The 19,583-nt window shown below is 39.7% G+C and overlaps 1 protein-coding gene across 1 annotated transcript in view; it reads left to right on the forward strand.

Annotated features, from left to right (window-relative positions):
* Positions 1-19,583, forward strand: part of MANBA (mannosidase beta) — a 119,901-nt gene that overhangs the window by 82,388 nt on the left and 17,930 nt on the right. Inside the window, exon 13 of the mRNA XM_040237757.1 lies at positions 4,523-4,687. Within this exon, the coding sequence (XP_040093691.1) occupies positions 4,523-4,687 (165 nt within the window). The remainder of the gene's footprint in view (positions 1-4,522; positions 4,688-19,583) is intronic.

Raw genomic sequence — 19,583 nt, forward strand, 5'->3', positions numbered from 1 at the left:
GCATTCTGAGCCACCAGGGGGCTGGGGAACACAGCCAAGATGCTGTACAAGGCAGGTCCGGGTGGCAGCCGTTCTCAGCAGTCCCATCATTGTCCCCGCCACCCCCCACCACCATGATAATGTAAGTTTCCATGTTTGAAATAGTTGGAATTCCATCACCTCCACCAGCTTTGTAGTGATGGTTCCTAAGGCCTATTTGATTTCTCACTCCAAGATGTCTGTCTCTAGGTGAGTCATCACACCATTGTGGTTATCTGGGTTATTAAGATCTTTTTATATACTACTTCTGTGTATTCTTGCCATCTCTTCTTAATATCTTCTGCTTCTGTTAGGTCCATACCATTTCTGTCCTTTATTGTGCCCATCTTTGCATGAAAAAATTTGATGCTGTGAAAATGCTGCACTCAATATGTCAGCAAATTTGAAAAACTCAGCAGTGGCCACAGGACTGGAAAAGGTCAGTTTTTCATTACAATCTCAAAGAAGGGCAATGCCAAACAATGTTCAAACTACCACCCAATTGCACTCATTTCACACTCTAGCAAAGTAATGCTCAAAATTCTCCAAGCCAGGCTTCCATAGTATGTGAACTGTGAACTTCCAGATGTTCAAGCTGGATTTAGAAAAGGCAGAGGAACCAGAGATCAAATTGCCAACATCCACTGAATCATCAAAAAAGCAAGAGAAGTCCAGAAAAACATTTACTTCTGCTTTATTGACTACACTAAGCCTTTGTGTGGATCACAATGGACCGTGAAAAATTCTGAAAGAGATGGGAATCCCAGACCACCTTACCTGCCTCCTGAAAAACCTGTATGCAGGTCAAGAAGTAACAGTTAGAACTGGACATGAAACAACAGACTGGTTCCAGATCGGGAAAGGAGTACGTCAAGGCTGTATATTATCATCCTGTTTATTTAGCTTATATATAGAGTGCATCATGTGAAATGCCAGGCTGGATGAAGCACAAGGTGGAATCAAGATTGCCAGGAGAAATATCAATAGCTTCAGATACACAGACGACACCACTCTTATGGCAGAAAGTGAAGAAGAACTAAAGAGCCTCCTGATGAAAGTGAAAGAGAAGAGTGGAAAAGTTGGCTTAAAACTCAACATTCAGAAAACTAAGATCATGGCATCAGGTCTCATCAATTTATGGCAAATAGATGGGGAAACAATGGAAACAGTGAGAGACCTTATATTGGGGGGCTCCAAAATCACTGCAGATGGTGACTGCAGCCATGAAATTAGAAGATGCTTGCTCCTTGGAAGAAAAGCTATGACCAACCTAGACAGCATATTAAAAAGCAGAGACATTATTCTGCCAACAAAGGTCTGTCTAGTCAAAGCTATGGTTTTTCCAGTAGTTATGTATGCATGTGAGAGTTGGACTATAAAGGAAGCTGAGTGCCGAAGAATTGAGGCTTTTGAACTGTGGTGTTAGAGAAGACTCTCTTTTTTTTTGAACTTTAAATTTATTTATTTTAATTGGAGGCTAATTACAGTATTGTATTGGTTTTGCCATACATCAACATGAATCCGCCATGGGTGAGAGTCCCTTGGACTGCAAGGAGATCAGATCAGTTCAGTCGCTTAGTCATGTCCAGTCTTCGCGATCCCATGGACTGCAGCACGCCAGGCTTCCCTGTCCATTACCAATCCCAGAGCTTACTTAAACTCAAGTCCTTTGAGTTGATGATGCCATCCAACCATCTCATCCTCTGTCCTCAAATCAGTCAATCCTAAAGGAAATCAGTCCTGAATATTCATTGGAAGGACTGATGCTGAAGCTCCAATACTTTGGCCACCTGATGTGAAGAACTGACTCATTGGAAAAGACCCTGATGGTGGGAAATATTGAAGGCAGAAGGAGAAGGGGATGACAGAGGATGGATGGCATCACTGACTCAATGGGCATGAGTCTGAGCAAGCTCTGGGAGTTGGTGATGGACCGGGAGGCCTGCTGTGCTGGGTTTGCAAAGAGTTGGCCATGACTGAGCTACTGAACTGAACTTGTGTGAAATGTTCCCTTGGTATCTCTAATTTTCTTGAAGAGATCTCTAGTCTTTTCCAGTCTATTTTTTCCTCTGTTTGTTTGTATTGATCACTTAGGAAGGCTATATTAACTCTCCTCACTGTTCTTTGGAACTCTACGTTCAGATGGAAGTATCTTTCCTTTCCTCCTTTGCCTTTCACTTCTCTTCTTTTCTCAGCTATATGTAAGGCCTCCTCAGGCAACCATTGTACCTTTTTGCATTTCTTTTTCCTGGGGATGGTTTTGATCATGGCCTTCTATACAGTGTTACGAACCTCCATCCATAGTTCTTCAGGCACTCTATCAGATCTAATCCTGGGTTTTGTAATAAACTGATCAGCATTTGTATATTAGAACTTATATACGTTAGCTATATTGCCTTGAACAGACCATTCATTCTTTTTGAATTTCAAGGTTCTCATCTGTAAATTGGGGTTAATAGTAGTAGATACTAAAAGGAGTGTTTGTTTTTTTTGTGTGTGCACATTCAGATATACATGTGTACCATGTGATTGTGTAGAAACACTAAATTAATACACTGAAACAGAGCACAGTCCTTGATACATAGTGATGAGCTCTTAGAATGTAAGCTATTGTTACTATTCATATAGTCAACGCTAGCCATATGGTTTAAATGAAAGTTGGAGCTAGACTACACTAACTAGCTTTGGATCTTGGGCAAGTAACTTAATCTTTCTGTGCCTGGTTTTCTCTTTCTGTAAAACAGGGTGATAACAGTACTTACTCATAAGGTTGTTATGATGATTAAGTGAGTTAATATTTTGAAAGCAATTAGAGGCTTATCTGACACTTTTTCCCTAGATGTAGACCCTGAATATACATTAGAATCACTCTCAGATGTTTTTCTTTGGTTTGTTTCATTTTTAAAAAACTAACGCCTGGCCTATACCCTCCTGCCCCAAACTTGGATTCACTTGTTCTAAAGTGTCTTAGTGAGCTTTGCTTTCCTTATTTTAACTCTCCTAGGGTTCTGATGTGCAGCTAGGATTGAGAACCGCTACTCTGGATATTCACTGAATAAGTAACTACTTACCCACCATGTGCTCAGAACTTTAGAATATCAGTCAGATAGATTGATCAGCCCTCCAGGCAGTATTCCCCACTTCCATCCCAGTGGAGCCTCGAGATGAAGGCAGCCTCTGGGAGAGACAGAGGCACCGTGTTAGGCTGAGCCCGGATTCCTGACCCACAAAAACTGAGGCAGTAAAGGCTTGTTTTCTGGCTGTAGCATCGTTACAGCTGAAATTTACAAGAATTTCAAAGCATAGCCACCAGAAGGTAGAAAGCTTCCCACATAACAGATCAGATTTATGATTATGGAATATATTCAGATTATTAGCAGTCAGAGGGCTGAAAGGCCTCGAGAAATTTCTGACTTTGAAAAGAAGGAAGTATAAAAAGAAGGAAAAGCTACTGCTGGTAAAGGCTTGTGCATCTCAAATGTGTACAGGATGACTGTAAATACTAATACCTGTCTCAAATAAGTAATAGGAGTAATGAGTGTTCTCTAAACTGCCTGGTGGTAACATTTTCCAAAAATTAATTCAATTTGGAAAAACACCCTCCTTAAGTATGGCCAGCGTAAATTGCATGTATTTTGGTATAAATAAATTCCTAAAGAATAACTGTTTCCTTTTTAAGTGGATTGGTCTGTGCGTTGCATGATCACTGGGAATCATAAGTCATCTGATGAACGGGGATTATTAAGTGTTCTAATTTTCAGGGTTTTTTCCGGGTGGAGCAGAACATGTTTTTTCAGTCTCTGTGTAGCTTGGATTAAAATTAAGCTCTGATATTTTCAGATGTAGCCAACAGTTGTCCTACATCTTTGTCACATGCTAACAGTTCATTAAATCACAGCCCCAGAAGCCAGAACTATTGCTTTCTTTTTCCGTAAAAGGTACATTACTAATGTGTGGTATTTGTTTTTGTCTTTTTACTTGATCTGATGATAGCTTCTCAAAGGAAAAGAAAGATTCTATAATTAAAAAAAAAGTTTTATTATTAGGGGAAAAAAGTATTGTTTGGTTTGTATCTTCAACTATATCAAAATTAAATGTGTATGTATCAAATATATTTAGTGAGAAACAAATGAGTATATGCTAAGCAATTACTGGTGATATTTTATTATTGTTAAAGAATTGACAGTTTTAAAAGAATGTTATTTTCAGTTTATTATTCAGTTTTGACAGTTTCTGTGCTTTGATGAGATGACATTTTAAAATGTACATAATGAATATTCCAAAAAAACCCAAACATGTTTTGATGAGAGAAGCCTTTTGATAGAAATACCAAATAGAATAAGGCTCGTCTTGCACTAATAACAAATATGATACCTAAAATGTGAGGTTGGTCCCAGAGCTCTTTTCCAGTGTGTATCATTTTCCAAGTTTGCCAGAAATTTGGAAAAGGATAGTTTCACTCCTCTAACTTCCCAGTTTGAATCTCTTATTCTTTACTCGAAAGGTTTCCTCTGAAGAGGACTGGTCTTATGAAAGCAGCTTTGCACTTCATCGGCAACATTTGATTAATGGTAACAGTGACATGCTTCAGCAGATTGGACTTCACTTCAAGCTCCCAAACAGTGCAGATCAACTACGCAGGTTCAAAGACACTCTTTATCTTACTCAGGTAAGCCATTTTCATTCTGGGCTTCAACAGCTACCTGCACTTAATGTAAGAGATCCTATAGAGTTTGTAAGCCTTTTGTGATGAAAAATATTCAGGGTTTCATCTTGCTGATTTAAAAAAAATTATCTTCTTCAAAATAGAGATATGATGACAGGTAAAACCTGAAATAGTAAAAATTTTGGCATTTGTCTTTCTTACAAGAACAGCTCACAGAATTCTATAACAAATTGTGTATTCAAATATTCCCTAGTTCAAGATTACTATCAAGGTTCCATAATTAAGTCTAAAGTACTCCAGTGTTCTCGCCTGGGGAATCCCAGGGACTGGGGAGCCTGGTGGGCTGCCGTCTATGGGGTCGCACAGAGTCGGACATGACTGAAGTGACTTAGCAGCAGCAGCAGCATTTGCCAAGGATAAAATGGGAAAATGGAACACAGGAGAGACCAAAAACAGACTCATGTACAATACAGTCATCTGACTAATGGTGCAATATTCCATTGCAATCTGTGGGAAAAGATAGTTTTATCAATAAACAGTACTGTATCAAGTGGCTACCTTTATGGGAACTAAATGAGCTATGACCCTCATATATAAAAATTAATTAATGATCACTCAACTGGGAAAGGTAGTACCATAAAGCTTCTAGGAGAGACCGTAGGAGATTATCTTCATGACCTTGGCATAGGCAAACAGTTTCTTAAACAGAACATAAAAAACACTATGAAGGAAAATAATGATAAATTGGACTTCGTTAAAATTATACACTTCTGTGTATTAAAGCCAGCATCAAGAGAGAGAAAATGCAAGCCACAGATTGGGGAACAGTGTTTACAGTACGTATATCTGATAAAGGATTTGTATTTAGAATAAAGTACTTCTGTAAAGCAATAAGAAAAAGATAACCTGTTAAAAATGGACACACTTCTTGATCAGGCACTTCATCAGAGAAGATAACCAGATGGTCAGAAAGTATATGCAAATGCGCTCAATTTCATTCTTAATTAAGGAGATGCAAATTAGAGCCAGGCCAGGATACTCCTACACACTGTGTGCACGATGTAATTTTAGCACAATGGCTAAAGTTAGAAAGATTGACAATACCAACTGTTGGTGAGGAGGTGGGACAGCTGGAACTTTTAGACATTGTTGGTAGGACTGGAAATTTGTCTAAACAGTTTTGGAAATTTTAAGGCAGTTTGTACCCAAGCTAAACATTTGCTTCCTCCTTGAATCAGCATTTCTACTTTTAGTTGTGTACCCAATAAAAACAAGTGCATATGTCTGTCACAGACATCTAAAATAATGTTCATTACATGTTTATTCATAATACCCCCAAACTGGAAACAACCAAAATGTTCTTTAACAGAAGAACTTACAAACAAATTGTGAAATATTTATACAGTGGAATGAAAGTGAAAGTTGCTCAGTTGTGTCCGACTCTTTGTGACCCCATGGACTACACAGTCCATGGAATTCTTCAGGTCAGAATACTGGAGTGGGTAGCCTTTCCCTTCTCCAGGGGATCTTCCCGACCCAGGAATCAAATCGAGGTCTTCTGCATTGCAGGCGGATTCTTTACTAACTGAGGTATCAGGGCTCCACAGCAATAAAAAAAGAATAAACTACTGATATCAGCTTCAACTCAGATAAATCTCACAGAGGTTATGTTGAGCAAAAGAAACATTGAAATTTCACTGTGGACAAAATGAATCAAGGTGATATACAGCAAATTAGTGGTAACTACTCTTGTGGACGAAGTTGGTACCTTATGATTAGGAAAGGGTACAAGGAAACTTTCTGGAATGCTAAAAAAGTTTTGTGTCTTTCCCTGGGTGCTGGTTACATGGGTGTATACATATGTTAAAATTCACCAAGTTATACGCTAAAAATCTGTTCATATTATATTATGCACCTTACTAGATTTTTTTTCCAATGGCTCTGTTGAGATATAAATTGACATACCGTAAAGTTCACTTGTTTTAAGTGTACAGTTAAGTGATTTTTAGTATATTTGTTGAGTCATGTGACCATCACCATAATCCAATTTTAGAACATTTCTGACACTCCAGAAAGATCCATCTTACCCATTTGTGATCACTCTCCTTTCTCACTTCCAGTCTTCAGCAAACATTAATTTGCTTTCTGTCTTTGTAGATTTTATTTTCTCAATATTTCTTATAGCTGGAATCATATAATACCTCTCTTTGGTATGTGGCTTCTTTCACCGAGCATAATGGTTTTGAAGTTCTTCCACGTTATAGCATGTATCTATACTTCATTTCTCTTTCTTGCTGAATAATAGCCTGTTGTATGGAGATCATGTTTTATTTGTCCATTCATCAGTTGATATACATTTGGGTTATTTTCCATTTTTAACTATTATGAATGATACTGATATGAATATTTGCATACACATCTTTGTACCTATATTTTCATTTATCTTGAGTAGAAATATATGAGTAAACTTGCTGAGTTATGTGATTAATTTATGTTTGACTCTTTCTGGAGTATAATTGGTTTATGGTGTTAGTCTCTGCTGTACAATGAAGTGAATCAGCTGTATGTATACATATATCTCCTCCCTCGTGAACCTCCCTCCCCCTTCATCCTACCCCTCTAGGTCGTCACAAAGCACCAAGCTGAGCTCCCTGTGCTATACAGCAGGTTCCCACCAGCTAGCTGTTTTACACATGGTAGTGTATAAATGTCAAACCTAATCTCCTGGTTCATCCCACCATCCCCTTCTTCCCACCCACTTCCATCTGTCTGCTCTCTACATCCATGTTATGTTTAACTCCTAAAGAAAAGAACAACCTGGATTTTAGACAATATTTTTTTAAAATATAAATTTATTTTAATTGGAGGCTAATTACTTTACAAGATTGTACTGGTTTTGTCATACATTGACATGACTCCGCCACGGGTGTACATAGACAATATTTTCATCTTAATATTTACATTTGCCTATTTTGTTTCATGAACCTGTGCATGCACCATTTAAGACTATTTGAAAGCAACTGCTTATTTATCTGATATTTCTGCTAAACTTGTCTCAAGTTCTGAGAGAGAAGGGAAGAACCTAATCTCAATCGTATGAGTTGATCTGAAGTAATGTATTAAACATTTCAATTTTTGCATGTCAGCATCTAAGAGTGTTCCAATTTTTATTCAAGCTTATTCTCATCAGTTTTCTCCCGTATAAAAACACAAAACCCTGGATGGAAGTTGAAACAGAAAACTGTCAGCCAAAACAATATTCTTTTTTGGAACAAACCGATGAGAATTTTAACTTTTCAGCTGTTATCAGTTCAAGAAGTTTTGCTCATGTGATATGTAATTTATAAACTTACTTCATAGAACACAAGTTTAAGGACTCTGTTGATATTTGTCCCTTTTTTGGTGATAGTTTTGTTTATTTCATTGGAGGATAATTACAATGTTGTGTGAGTTTCTGCTGTTCAACAACATGAATCAGCTGTAAGTATACATATATATCGTCTCCTTTTGTAAACATTTTTAATTAGAGGATAATTGCTTTCAGTGTTGTGTTGGTCTCTGCCGTCCATCAGTGTGATCAGCCGTTAAGTATACACGTGTTCCCTGCCTAGCGGCCCTCGCCCTCATCGCTCTCGTCTGGGCTGTCAGAGCACTGCTTGCGCTCCCTGGGTTACACGGCAGCTCCCCATCAGCCGTCTGTTTCACACATGGCGATGCACGTTTCAACGCTGCTCTGTCAGTTCGTCCCACACTCTCCTCCACTGTTTCCACAAGTCTGTTCTCTGGCTGCGTCTCTATTCCTGCCCTCCAGATATGTTCATCAGAAACATTTTTCCTAGATTCCATATATATGTGTTAATATATGATTTTTGTTTTTCTCTTTCTGACTTACCCAGAAAAGCATAATTCAAAAAGACACAGGTACCCCAGTGTTCATCGTAGCATTGGTGTCTATTGATAGATGAATGCATAAAGAAGTTGCGGTACAGATGTTTGTCCCTTTTAGAGTGGCGTAGTTCATCCTTATTAATTTCTCATAGCCAATGTTCTATAAAATATCTCAGTTTTGATATTTGAAATAGGATGGTCCCTATTCCTGTGCATCCGTGTTATGTGTGAACCTTTTCAGCTGTTGTTTTCATGCTGGCTTTCCCCCTCCCAGCTGTTCATTTTATTGTGGTTACTTTATTCTGTTTCCTCAAAACACATTCAAAGAACTAACAGAAATAATTGTTATTTCCAAACTCATGAACATTGGAGGTACACAATTGGGAGCTGGGGTGTGAGTGTATTTTCAGTCATTCAGTTGTGTCCGACTCTTTGTGACCCCATGGATAGCCTGCCAGTCTCCTCTGTCCATGGAATTTTCCAGGCAAGAATACTTGAGTGCGTAGCCATTCCCTTCTTCAGAGGATCTTTCTGACCCAGGGATCAAACCCACGTCTCCAGTCTCTCCTGAATTGGCAGGTGGATTCTTTACCACTGAGTCACCAGTGGGATTATGTGTTGGTGGTTCTTCTTGGTGATGACTTTTGTCTGATCCTGTAAGTATGAGCTTCCTATTGGGCATTGGCTGGGAATTGGACTTATTGTTTCTACCTTGAGACTTTCTGACACTTGATGGATCTGAGATGAAAGAAATCAGAATTATGATTTTTGTTTGTTTGTTTGTCCTTAGTGTTGGACTTTCTTGACTGAGTATAGACAGGAAATGTTAGGAAATGTTAACAAGTTTCTCCTTCCTTATTATTTTCATATTAGAACAGTCATCTTTAGTGTAGGTACAAGAAGTAAATCTTTCTTTGGTCCATTTTCTCTGTTCCCGCTCCCACCTCTTGATCTTATTCTCATAATCCATTATACTGTTCTGAAGAACCAGGGTACTTGCCTGCGTGCCATTTTTTAAGACATTCTATTAAGGAATTTATTTTGTATGCAACTTTCAGAAAATTCTTGGCTGAGAAAGCTGTGTAATAAGTTTCTTTACATTTAGATCCTTTCCTGGCTTCTCTTTATCTTGCAACCACGAAGGCATCCCTTAGGCTCTTACCTCTTTAATTCTTTTAATGTTCCAAAATAATCTTGCCCTACTTTTCATTCTCCTACTTTAACCTGTTGTATTCCAAATAACCTACATACATAGGCACACTCTCTTAAGCTGTGTCACACAGACCTCGCTGCTTAGTCTGGGGACTGTCTACACTAACAAATCTGTTAGGTGACATACTTGACCACCATGGTTTCTTGCTAGCCAGCTAGGGAGGAAGCTGGCCTGTGGACTGTCTTCACTAACCCCTTAGCTTATAGCCCCCTCTAGTGTTTTCGTTTATTCTTCATGTATTTATTGAGCATGTAATGAGGGCTAGAAGTTTCGGGATGTTATTTAGGGATCCATTTTATCTACCACGTTGCAAGTGACTTGATCATAAGAACCAGTTCAGTTCAGTTCAGTTGCTCAGTCATGTCCGACTCTTTGCGACCCCATGAATCGCAGCACGCCAGGCCTCCCTGTCCATCACCAACTCCCGGAGTTCACTCAGACTCATGTCCATTGAGTCAGTGATGCCATCCAGCCATCTCATCCTCTGTCGTCCCCTTCTTCTGCCCCCAATCCCTCTCAGCATCAGAATCTTTTCCAGTGAGTCAACTCTTCGCATGAGGTGGCCAAAGTGCTGGAGTTTCAGCTTCAGCATCATTCCTTCCAAAGAAATCCCAGGCCTGATCTCCTTCAGAATGGACTGGTTGGATCTCCTTGCAGTCCAAGGGGGAGAAAAAAAAGCCGATGCAGTAGGTCCAGGGGTTGATGATACCTGCTACTCTGAAACAGTTTCCTTTTTGGTAAGCAAATGTGGTGTGGGGATCCAGAACATGCTGAACTTTAAAGTTAGGGGTAGGGTGGGTAAAGAAAGGGAATGAAGGTAAGATTACTAACATCACGTATTACACACTAGTATGTTTTATTTATATGCATCATGTAATTTAACAATCAAGCAGACAATCAGCTTCTTTGCATGTCTACTGAAATACTTGGCCCTGAGGCATGAGCTGCTTTGCATACCATCTCATGTAATTTGAACAACGTCTCCAGACATCTCTGTTACTGTTTTCCTTTTACACATGAGGAAACAGAGGCTCAGAACAGTTAAGTATTTTTCCCAAGTTTTCAGGGCAATGAATGAAGCAGGTTTCTCCTTTTTAAACTACACTATTAAATCTCTCTACAGCTGAAATAAGGGAAATTCTGTAACTACTGAGGTGTTTAGTTGAATTATCATGTCAAATTTTCAGCAGTTAAGTAAAGCAGACATCAGAAATTTAGCACATTAAAAAAGTCCTCATTGGAACAATAGAGAAAAGGAACAAAATCAAAAGTTAATTGTTTGAAAAGATCAATAAAATTGAAAAACATTTAGCTAGCTTGGCCAAGAAGATGGGAGAAAAGACTCAATTTACTAAATCAGGAATAAAAGAGGGAACATTACTATTGACCTTACTGGATTAAAAAAGGGGGGGGGGTGATAATGGAATATAAACAGCTGTATGACAACAAGTCTTATAGCCTAAACGAAATGGGCAAATCCATAGAAACACACAAACTATGAAAACTTACTCAAGAAAAAACTGTGAATAGACCTTTAACAACTAAAGAAGTTGAGTTAGTACTTAAAGGGCTTCCCTTAAAGATGGCTTCACAAGTGAATTTTAAAAAACACCTAAGGAAGAATTAACACAACCCTTCACAAAATTTTCCCCCAAAATAGAAGAGGCCAAGGCACTTCCTAAACTCTTTCTATGAAGACATTGTTCTCCTGATACCAAAACTGGACAAAGACATACCAAGAAAATGACTGTGCGCCAGTGAGTACCCTTATGGGCTTCTCTGGTGGCTCAGATGGTGAAGAATCTGCTTGCAATGCAGGGATCGACCCCTGGGTCAGGAAGATCCCCTGGAGAAGGAAATGGCCACCCACTCCAGAATTCTTGCCTGGAGAATCCCATGGATGGAGGAGCCTGGCAGGCTACACAGAGTCCATGAGATTTCAAAGAGTCAGACATGACCGAGCGACTAACACTAGAGATGAGTATAGACAGAAAAAAAAAAAATCAACAAAATAGCGGCAATTCAAATCCAGCAACATAGAAAAGGTTAATATGTCATAAGTGGGATTTATCTCAGGAATAGACTTGTTCAACATATGAAAGTCAACCAATATAATACACTATGTTAATAGAAGGAAGAAAAAACAACTATATAATGATCTCAACAGATGAAGAAAAAGCGCTAGACAAAATGTAACACCCTTTCATGATAAAAAATTCAACAAACTAGGAATAGAAAGGAGCTCCCTCGACCTGTAAAAGAGCCATCTATGAAGAACCCGTAGCTAATATCAAATTTAATAGTGGAGGAAAGAATGCTTTCTCCCTAAAATGAGGAACAAGACAAAGAAGCTTTCCCTTGTCCCTTCTGTTCAACATTGTACTGGAGATCTAGTCAGCACAGTTAGGCCAGAAAATGAAATAAAGATATCCAAATTGGAAAGAAGTAAAAACTGTATCTGCAGATGTATGATCTTATATATAGAAAACCATAAAAACTACCTAAAATCTACTAGAACCAGTAAATTGATTTAGCCACTCTGCAGGATATAGGATCAATATACAAATATCAGTTGTATTTTAAGCAATAAGCAGTTTGAAAGTGAAATTAACTAAACAATACCACCTACAATAGTATCAAAAAGAATAAAATACTTTGGAATATATTTAACTGAAGAGATATAAGACTTGCACACTGAAAACTACAAAACATTAGTGATGGAAATTAAGGAAATGGAAGGATATTTTGTGTTAATGGATTGGTAGACCTAATACTGTTAAGAACTCCACAAACTGATCTACAGATTCAGCATAACTCCTCTCACAATTGATACTACCAACTTTGGAAAAATGGGCAAAGTGATCCTAAGAGTTATATATAAATGCAAGGCACTCAGAATAGTCAAAACAATCTTGAAAAAGAACAAATTTGGAAGACACACTTCCTGCTTTTAAAACTTACTACCAAACCATTGTAATCAAGGCACTATGCCAAAGCCTTTGACTGTGTGGATCACAATAAACTGTGGAAAATTCTGAAAGAGATGGGAATACCAGACCACCTGACCTGCCTCTTGAGAAATCTGTATGCAGGTCAGGAAGCAACAGTTAGAACTGGACATGGAACAACAGACTGGTTCCAAATAGGAAAAGGCGTACGTCAAGGCTGTATATTGTCACCCTGCTTATTTAATTTATACAGAGTACATCATGAGAAACACTGGACTGGAAGAAACACAAGCTAGAATCAAGATTGCTGGGAGAAATATCAATAACCTCAGATATGCAGATGACACCACCCTTATGGCAGAAAGTGAATAGGAACTAAAAAGCCTCTTGATGAAAGTGAAAGAGGAGAGTGAAAAAGTTGCTTAAAGCTCAACATTCAGAAAATGAAGATCATGGCATCTGGTCCCATCACTTCATGGGAAATAGATGGGGAAACAGTGGAAACAGTGGCAGACTTTATTTCTGGGGGCTTCAAACTCACTGCAGATGGTGACTGCAGCCATGAAATGAAAAGACACTTACTCCTTGGAAGAAAAGTTATGACCAACCTAGATAGCATATTCAAAAGCAGAGACATTACTTTGCCGACTAAGGTCTGCCTAGTCAAGGCTATGGTTTTTCCTGTGGTCATGTATGGATGTGAGAGTTGGACTGTGAAGAAGGCTGAGCACTGAAGAATTGATGCTTTTGAACTGTGGTGTTGGAGAAGACTCTTGAGAGTCCCTTGGACTGCAAGGAGATCCAACCAGTCCATTCTGAAGGAGATCAGCCCTGGGATTTCTTTGGAAGGAATGATGCTAAAGCTGAAGCTCCAGTACTTTGGCCACCTCATGCAAAGAGTTGACTGATTGGAAAATACTGATGCTGGGAGGGATTGGGGGCAGGAGGAAAAGGGGACGACAGAGGATGAGATGGCTGGATGGCATCACTGACTCGATGGATGTGAGTCTGAGTGAACTCCGGGAATTGGTGATGGACAGGGAGGCCTGGCGTGCTGTGATTCATGGGGTCGCAAAGAGTCGGACACAACTGAGTGACTGACTGAACTGAACTGATGGTACTGACAAAGGACAAACACATAGACTGATTAAATAGACTTGAGAGTCCAAAAATCAGCACATCTACGGTCAATTGATTTTCTACAAGGATGCTAGGATGATAAAATGGAGAAAGAATAGTGCTTTGAACAAATGGTGCTTGAATAACTGAATAACCACATGTCAAAGAATGAATTTAGACTTCCACCTCACACCATATACAAAAATGAACTTAAAATGGATTAAAGATCCAAATGTATGAAACTCTTAAAAGAAAATATACGTGTGAATCTTTGTGAATTTTGATTATGTAACAGTTTCTTAGATATAACATCAAAGCCGAAGCAACTGAAGAAAATTAAATTGGACTTCATCAAAATTAAAAACTTGTGTGTCACAGGACACTATCACAGAAGTGAAAAGATAATCCATGAAATGGGAGAAAAAATTTACAAGTCATGTGTCTAATAAAGGTCTAATATCCAGAACATATTAAGAACTCTTACAACACATTAAGAATGAAGACACCTAATATACAAATGAGTGAAATATTTGAAAAGCCATTTTGCCAGTGAACATGACCAGTAGGTACATGATAAGATGCACAGTATGTCACTGCTGCTGCTGCTAAGTCGCTTCAGTCGTGTCCAACTCTGTGCGACCCCATAGACAGCAGCCCACCAGGCTCCCCCATCCCTGGGATTCTCCAGGCAAGAACACTGGAGTGGGTTGCCATTTTCTTCTCCAGTGCATGGAAGTGAAAAGTGAAAGTGAAGTCGCTCAGTCGTGTCCGACTCTGTGCGACCCCATGGACTGCAGCCCATCAGGCTCCTCCACCCATGGGATCCTCCAGGCAAGAGTACTGGAGTGGGGTGCCATTGGAAAATGCAAATCAAAACCACATGAGATACCACTCATATCCACTAGGATATCTGGAATTTAAAAAAAGAAAAGAGAGACAAATATTGGTTAAGTATATTGGTCAGTGTTTTCTAGAGAAACAGACCAAATATGATACATAGAGATAGATAGATAGAGGCTTCCCAGGTGGCCCTACTGGTAAAGAACCCACCTGCCAATGCAGGAGACATATGAGACTTGAGTCTGATCCCTGGGTCAGGAGGATCCCTGGGAGGAGGGCATGGCAGTATTCTTGCCTGGAGAATCCCATGGGCAGAGGAGCCTGGTGGGTCCATATGGTTGCAAAGAGTTGGACAGAACTGAAGTGACTTAGCACATAGATATATAAAAGAGGAAATTTATTACAGGAATTGCCTCAAATGATTACGGAGGCCAAGAAGTTTTACAGTCTGCCATCTGCATGAAGGAAAATCAGGAAAGCCTATAGTATAATTCAGCTTGAGGTCTGAGAACTGAGGCGCCGTTGTGGTAAGATCTGGAGTCCCAGCATCCAATGACCAGGAACTCCAGTGTTGGAGAGTTAGAGAAGCTGTGCCTCAGCTCAAGAGAGAATGCACGTCCTCTACTCTTTTGTTCTGTTCAGGCCATCAGCTGCCTGTGATGACACTCACCCGCATTCATGAGGACGAGCTTCTTCGTCTATGGAAATCACCAATAACATCTTCACAGACACACCTAGAAATAGTGTTTACCAGCTGTGTGTGTGTGTGTGTGCACTCAGTCTGACCCTTTGTGACCTGAGTAGGCATCCCCTAACCCAGTCAGATTCACATATAAAGTTATAACCATCAGAGAAATTAGAAACCTCAAATGGTTTGCTAGTGGGGATGTATTAATAAAATGGTACAGCTACTGTGAAAAAGTTTGTCAGTGTCCCCAAAGTTAAAACAACTACCATAGGACACAGAAATTCTACTCGTAGGGATGTATCCAAGAAAATGGAAAACCTATTCACCCAAAAAGCTCTGCCTCAAAGTTCATAATAGCCAAAAAGTTAAAACAGTCTAAATGTTTACCAATAAGTGGATATACAAAGTGTGGCATATCCATGCAATGAAATAGTATCCAGCAGAATAAAAAGGTTTGAAGTACTGGTACATAGTCCAACGTGGGTGAACCTTGGGAACTTTAGGCTAACTGAAGGAAGTCAGTCACAAATTGTATTGTACCTATTGTGTTATACCACTTACATGAAATGTCCAGAATAGACAAATGTACAGAGAGAGTGGATGAGTGGTTTTGAGAAGCAGAGGAGAGGGAAGAATGAGCAGTATAATACAGGAATAACACTGTATTAACTAGCACAGAGTTGTGTGGGGGAGGATAATGAAAATATTCTGAAATTACGTAGTGGTGAGATTTGCACAACGTGTGACTATACTAAAACCCAATGAATTGTAAACCGTAAAAGAATAAGTTGTGTGGCATGAGTTATATCCAGTTTAAAAGTGGCTTTATAAGAAGATTGTTATTGTCCAGATAATTTTAAGTAAATACAGTATATAAAGACCATTGTATCAGGAGAACCTATCACACGGCGACTCCTAGTTCCAAAGGCAGAGGTGTGGTTCTGAGCATGTAACCCAGGTATAACCCTACCAATCTGGAGGAAGGGGAGAACGGGGTTTCATGCACACAACCTTTCTCACAGTGACATAGCTGGAACTGGAACCTAGGTCTTGATGTTCTGGTCCCATTTCTTCTCCCCATGCCGTGTTTCTCTGAAGAGACTGATTTCATAAGTGTAATCAAGCGAACTGCTGAAAATAGGCATATTTCTAAAACTAAAGTAAGATTTGTCTGCTAACAGTGCGACTGAGTAACCTAGGAAATGACTAAGCATTTATCCTTCTTATATGTAAAGAGTGTTTCCTTTAGGAGAAAAATGCACGAATGTATAAATATGGGTACAATTTTTGAAGGGAAAGAGGCAGTTGCAGAGATTTTTCTCCAGGCAAGTAGGATTGTACATTTTCCCTTTAAGATGGACAGTAGGCAATGGTCTGCATTTTTATGAACAAAGGTGTCATTCATTAGCCCTAACTGGCACCGGCTGGTATGGGTAAACCCAGATCCGTGCTCCAGGCATGGCACCAGCTGTCTGTGGAGGGTGCTCCAGGGTGCACACGGCAGAATCCGGGGCCCGGAAGAGCCTTGCTCGTCACTTTCACATCAAGTTCTGGTGTGATCGGCCATGAGGTAGGGCTTGCCTAGTGCTCTTTTCCTTTCATTCCTAGCAAGGCTTAGGAGTCTGCTTGTATTAAAATTTTTTTCTAAGCATAAAAGGATTGCTAATGCTTACCTATTAAGCCCGACAAGGTAAATGACAGCTCAGAAATGGTTAGATATTCAGAAGTAAATATATTTTGCAGCTGATTCTGAGAGTTGGAGTAATTTAGGGACTGAAAAATCAAATGTTTGTAGGAGCCCGGCAGGTAATTTAAATGGATGAGAGTGTGAATATTGGGAATTGTGGCAAAATGGAGCATAAAGGCCCTGACTTAAGACACTAAACTATAATACCGACAACAATGAGACACAAGAAGCACCTGCTCTGTGAGCCAATTAAAACCTGCATGGGCTGAGCCCTGACTGCAGGCTACCAGCTTATGGCAATCTCTCAATTGGAACATAATAGAGCAGCATGCAACCAGGACTTTTATGTGTCATATATTGACACATTATATTGACATTGTATTGTCGTATTATTTTGTCATATAGTGACATGTTATATGACATTATATTGTCATATATTGACAAGAGAGACAACACAAGAAGCAAAGAGATTAATCTGAACATAAAATGTTCTTAATTCTTGTATTTAAAGAAAAAGCTGCAAACCATTCAAATGCCTATTAATCACTGCAGAATGATTCCTCAAGCTATAACTGTATAACCCTTTAAAGCACAGAGATATATAGAAAATGCCAGTGTGTATCATGGAAGTGTACATAGATGAAAATTAACTGAGTAGAATACAAAACTGTAAATGCATATGAGTTACAATCAGTTCAGTTCAGTCGCTTAGTCATGTCAGACTCTCTGCGACCCCATGGGCTGCAGCATGCCAGGCTTCCCTGTCCATCACCAACTCCCAGAGCTTATTCAAAGTCATGTCCATCGAGTCGGTGATGCCATCCAACCATCTCATCCCCCATCGTCCCCTTCTCCTCCCACCTTCAATCTTTCCCAGCATCAGGGTCTTTTCCAATGAGTCAGTTCTTCACATCAGGTGGCCAATGTATTACAATATATGTTACAATATGTTACAATAGAATGAGTTACCATACATGTTAACAAAGATCAGGAAGAAATTTGGATTGTTATTAAAAAAAAATAATTGTTGTTGCTCTTTGTATTCCCCCTCCCCCACCAAAAAGAAGCTTAAATTCACCTTGAAGAAAATGCAGGTCACCTCTACCAAAGCCATCAATAAAGCATCTAATCGTCCTTTGGATTAGATCTAACTAAGCATGAGCATGACTGTTTCAATGAGTATGGCTTTGTCTTCAAAGCTTGTATTTTTGCCTGAAAGAGATGACCTGATTTCCTACTCGTATACACTGATGTTTTGTTTCCCACCTCAAAATTCTGGTTTTCACTTTTCTCCTGTTCACCCTGTTTTATAAACCTGGATGCAAGGAAAGAGATTCTAGTCCCAAACTTCTTGAATGACACCCCTCCTTCCCTTCTGCTCATGAGTCCACGTGGAATGAAGTCCCATAGCAGAATATTGCAGGTTCTTTGGCTCCCTTGGTGTATCAGGAATGGCCCCAACTTTGAAGACACTTCAGGTCCTGAGAGTTCCAGAATTGTAGGCCAGCACCCAAAGCAAAGTATCCATGGTTGCCATTTGATGCTTGCGCTCAGCCTATCGGGGCTAGGCCAGAACTTCTGGGCTGTCTGGTGACCGGACTGCCTCTGTCTACGTGTTACTTACTCTTTGGTGTGATGAAGCCTTCCTTATGTTTTCCTGTGACCCCTTCACACACCGTCCGTAAAGCCTCTGACGATTGCTCAGGAATCTCAGGAGGAGAACAAGGAGCTTCTCTTTCAGAGCCTCGGGTGTGCATGCTGTAGGGGCAGGGACTGCCTTGATTTCGTGCCCAGGGGGACAATTTTCACCTGGTTGGTGAGGACATTATTTGGGGGTCCAAGTAAGATATTATCAAATTTTATTTTATTTTATTTTTTATTTTACTTTACAATTCTGTATTGGTTTTGCCATACAATGACATGAATCCACCACGGGTGTACAAAAACAAATACCAAGATTGCTCTCCATACTGATGTGGTGATGTGAGATCTGTAGTGGGCATGGATTATAATTGGTGCAGCCCTGTTTCTACTGAGATTTCATTTGCCTGCTTTATTTTCACTGAACTTTCTAAAAAATTTTCTGCAAAAATGATTCTGATACCTCAACAAACATGTGAACATTTAATGAAGGAATTTGATTTCTCTGTGCCTAGCTTTCCAGGCCTTGATGTAGATAACTCTCTGTCTTCTTTAGTTTAGCTCAGATAAGATCCTTATTTTTTATAAGGAACTTGTACAGACATCCTGAGTCTAGCTGTTATTCACCTGGGTATGGACTCTTTAATCATTAGAAATTGATGGGGTCGGATGAGAATCCAGGCAAGGCTCTGTTGGGATCTGTGCTGCAGCATGAGGGAGGGGAAAACAGAAACAGGTGCCCTTGATTCCCTGGCTCCGAAAATGTGGGTGAGGCTGGAGGCCAATTGGTGAGTTGGGTGGGAGGCATCATTTAGGTGGTCTGCCCACCCCCGTGGTGGTGCTGTGTGCAGAGATCATAGTTGGTTGGTGGCCTT

The sequence above is a fragment of the Oryx dammah genome, unplaced genomic scaffold (genome assembly GCF_014754425.2).
Source record: "Oryx dammah isolate SB20612 unplaced genomic scaffold, SCBI_Odam_1.1 HiC_scaffold_3, whole genome shotgun sequence".
NCBI lineage: Eukaryota > Metazoa > Chordata > Mammalia > Artiodactyla > Bovidae > Oryx > Oryx dammah.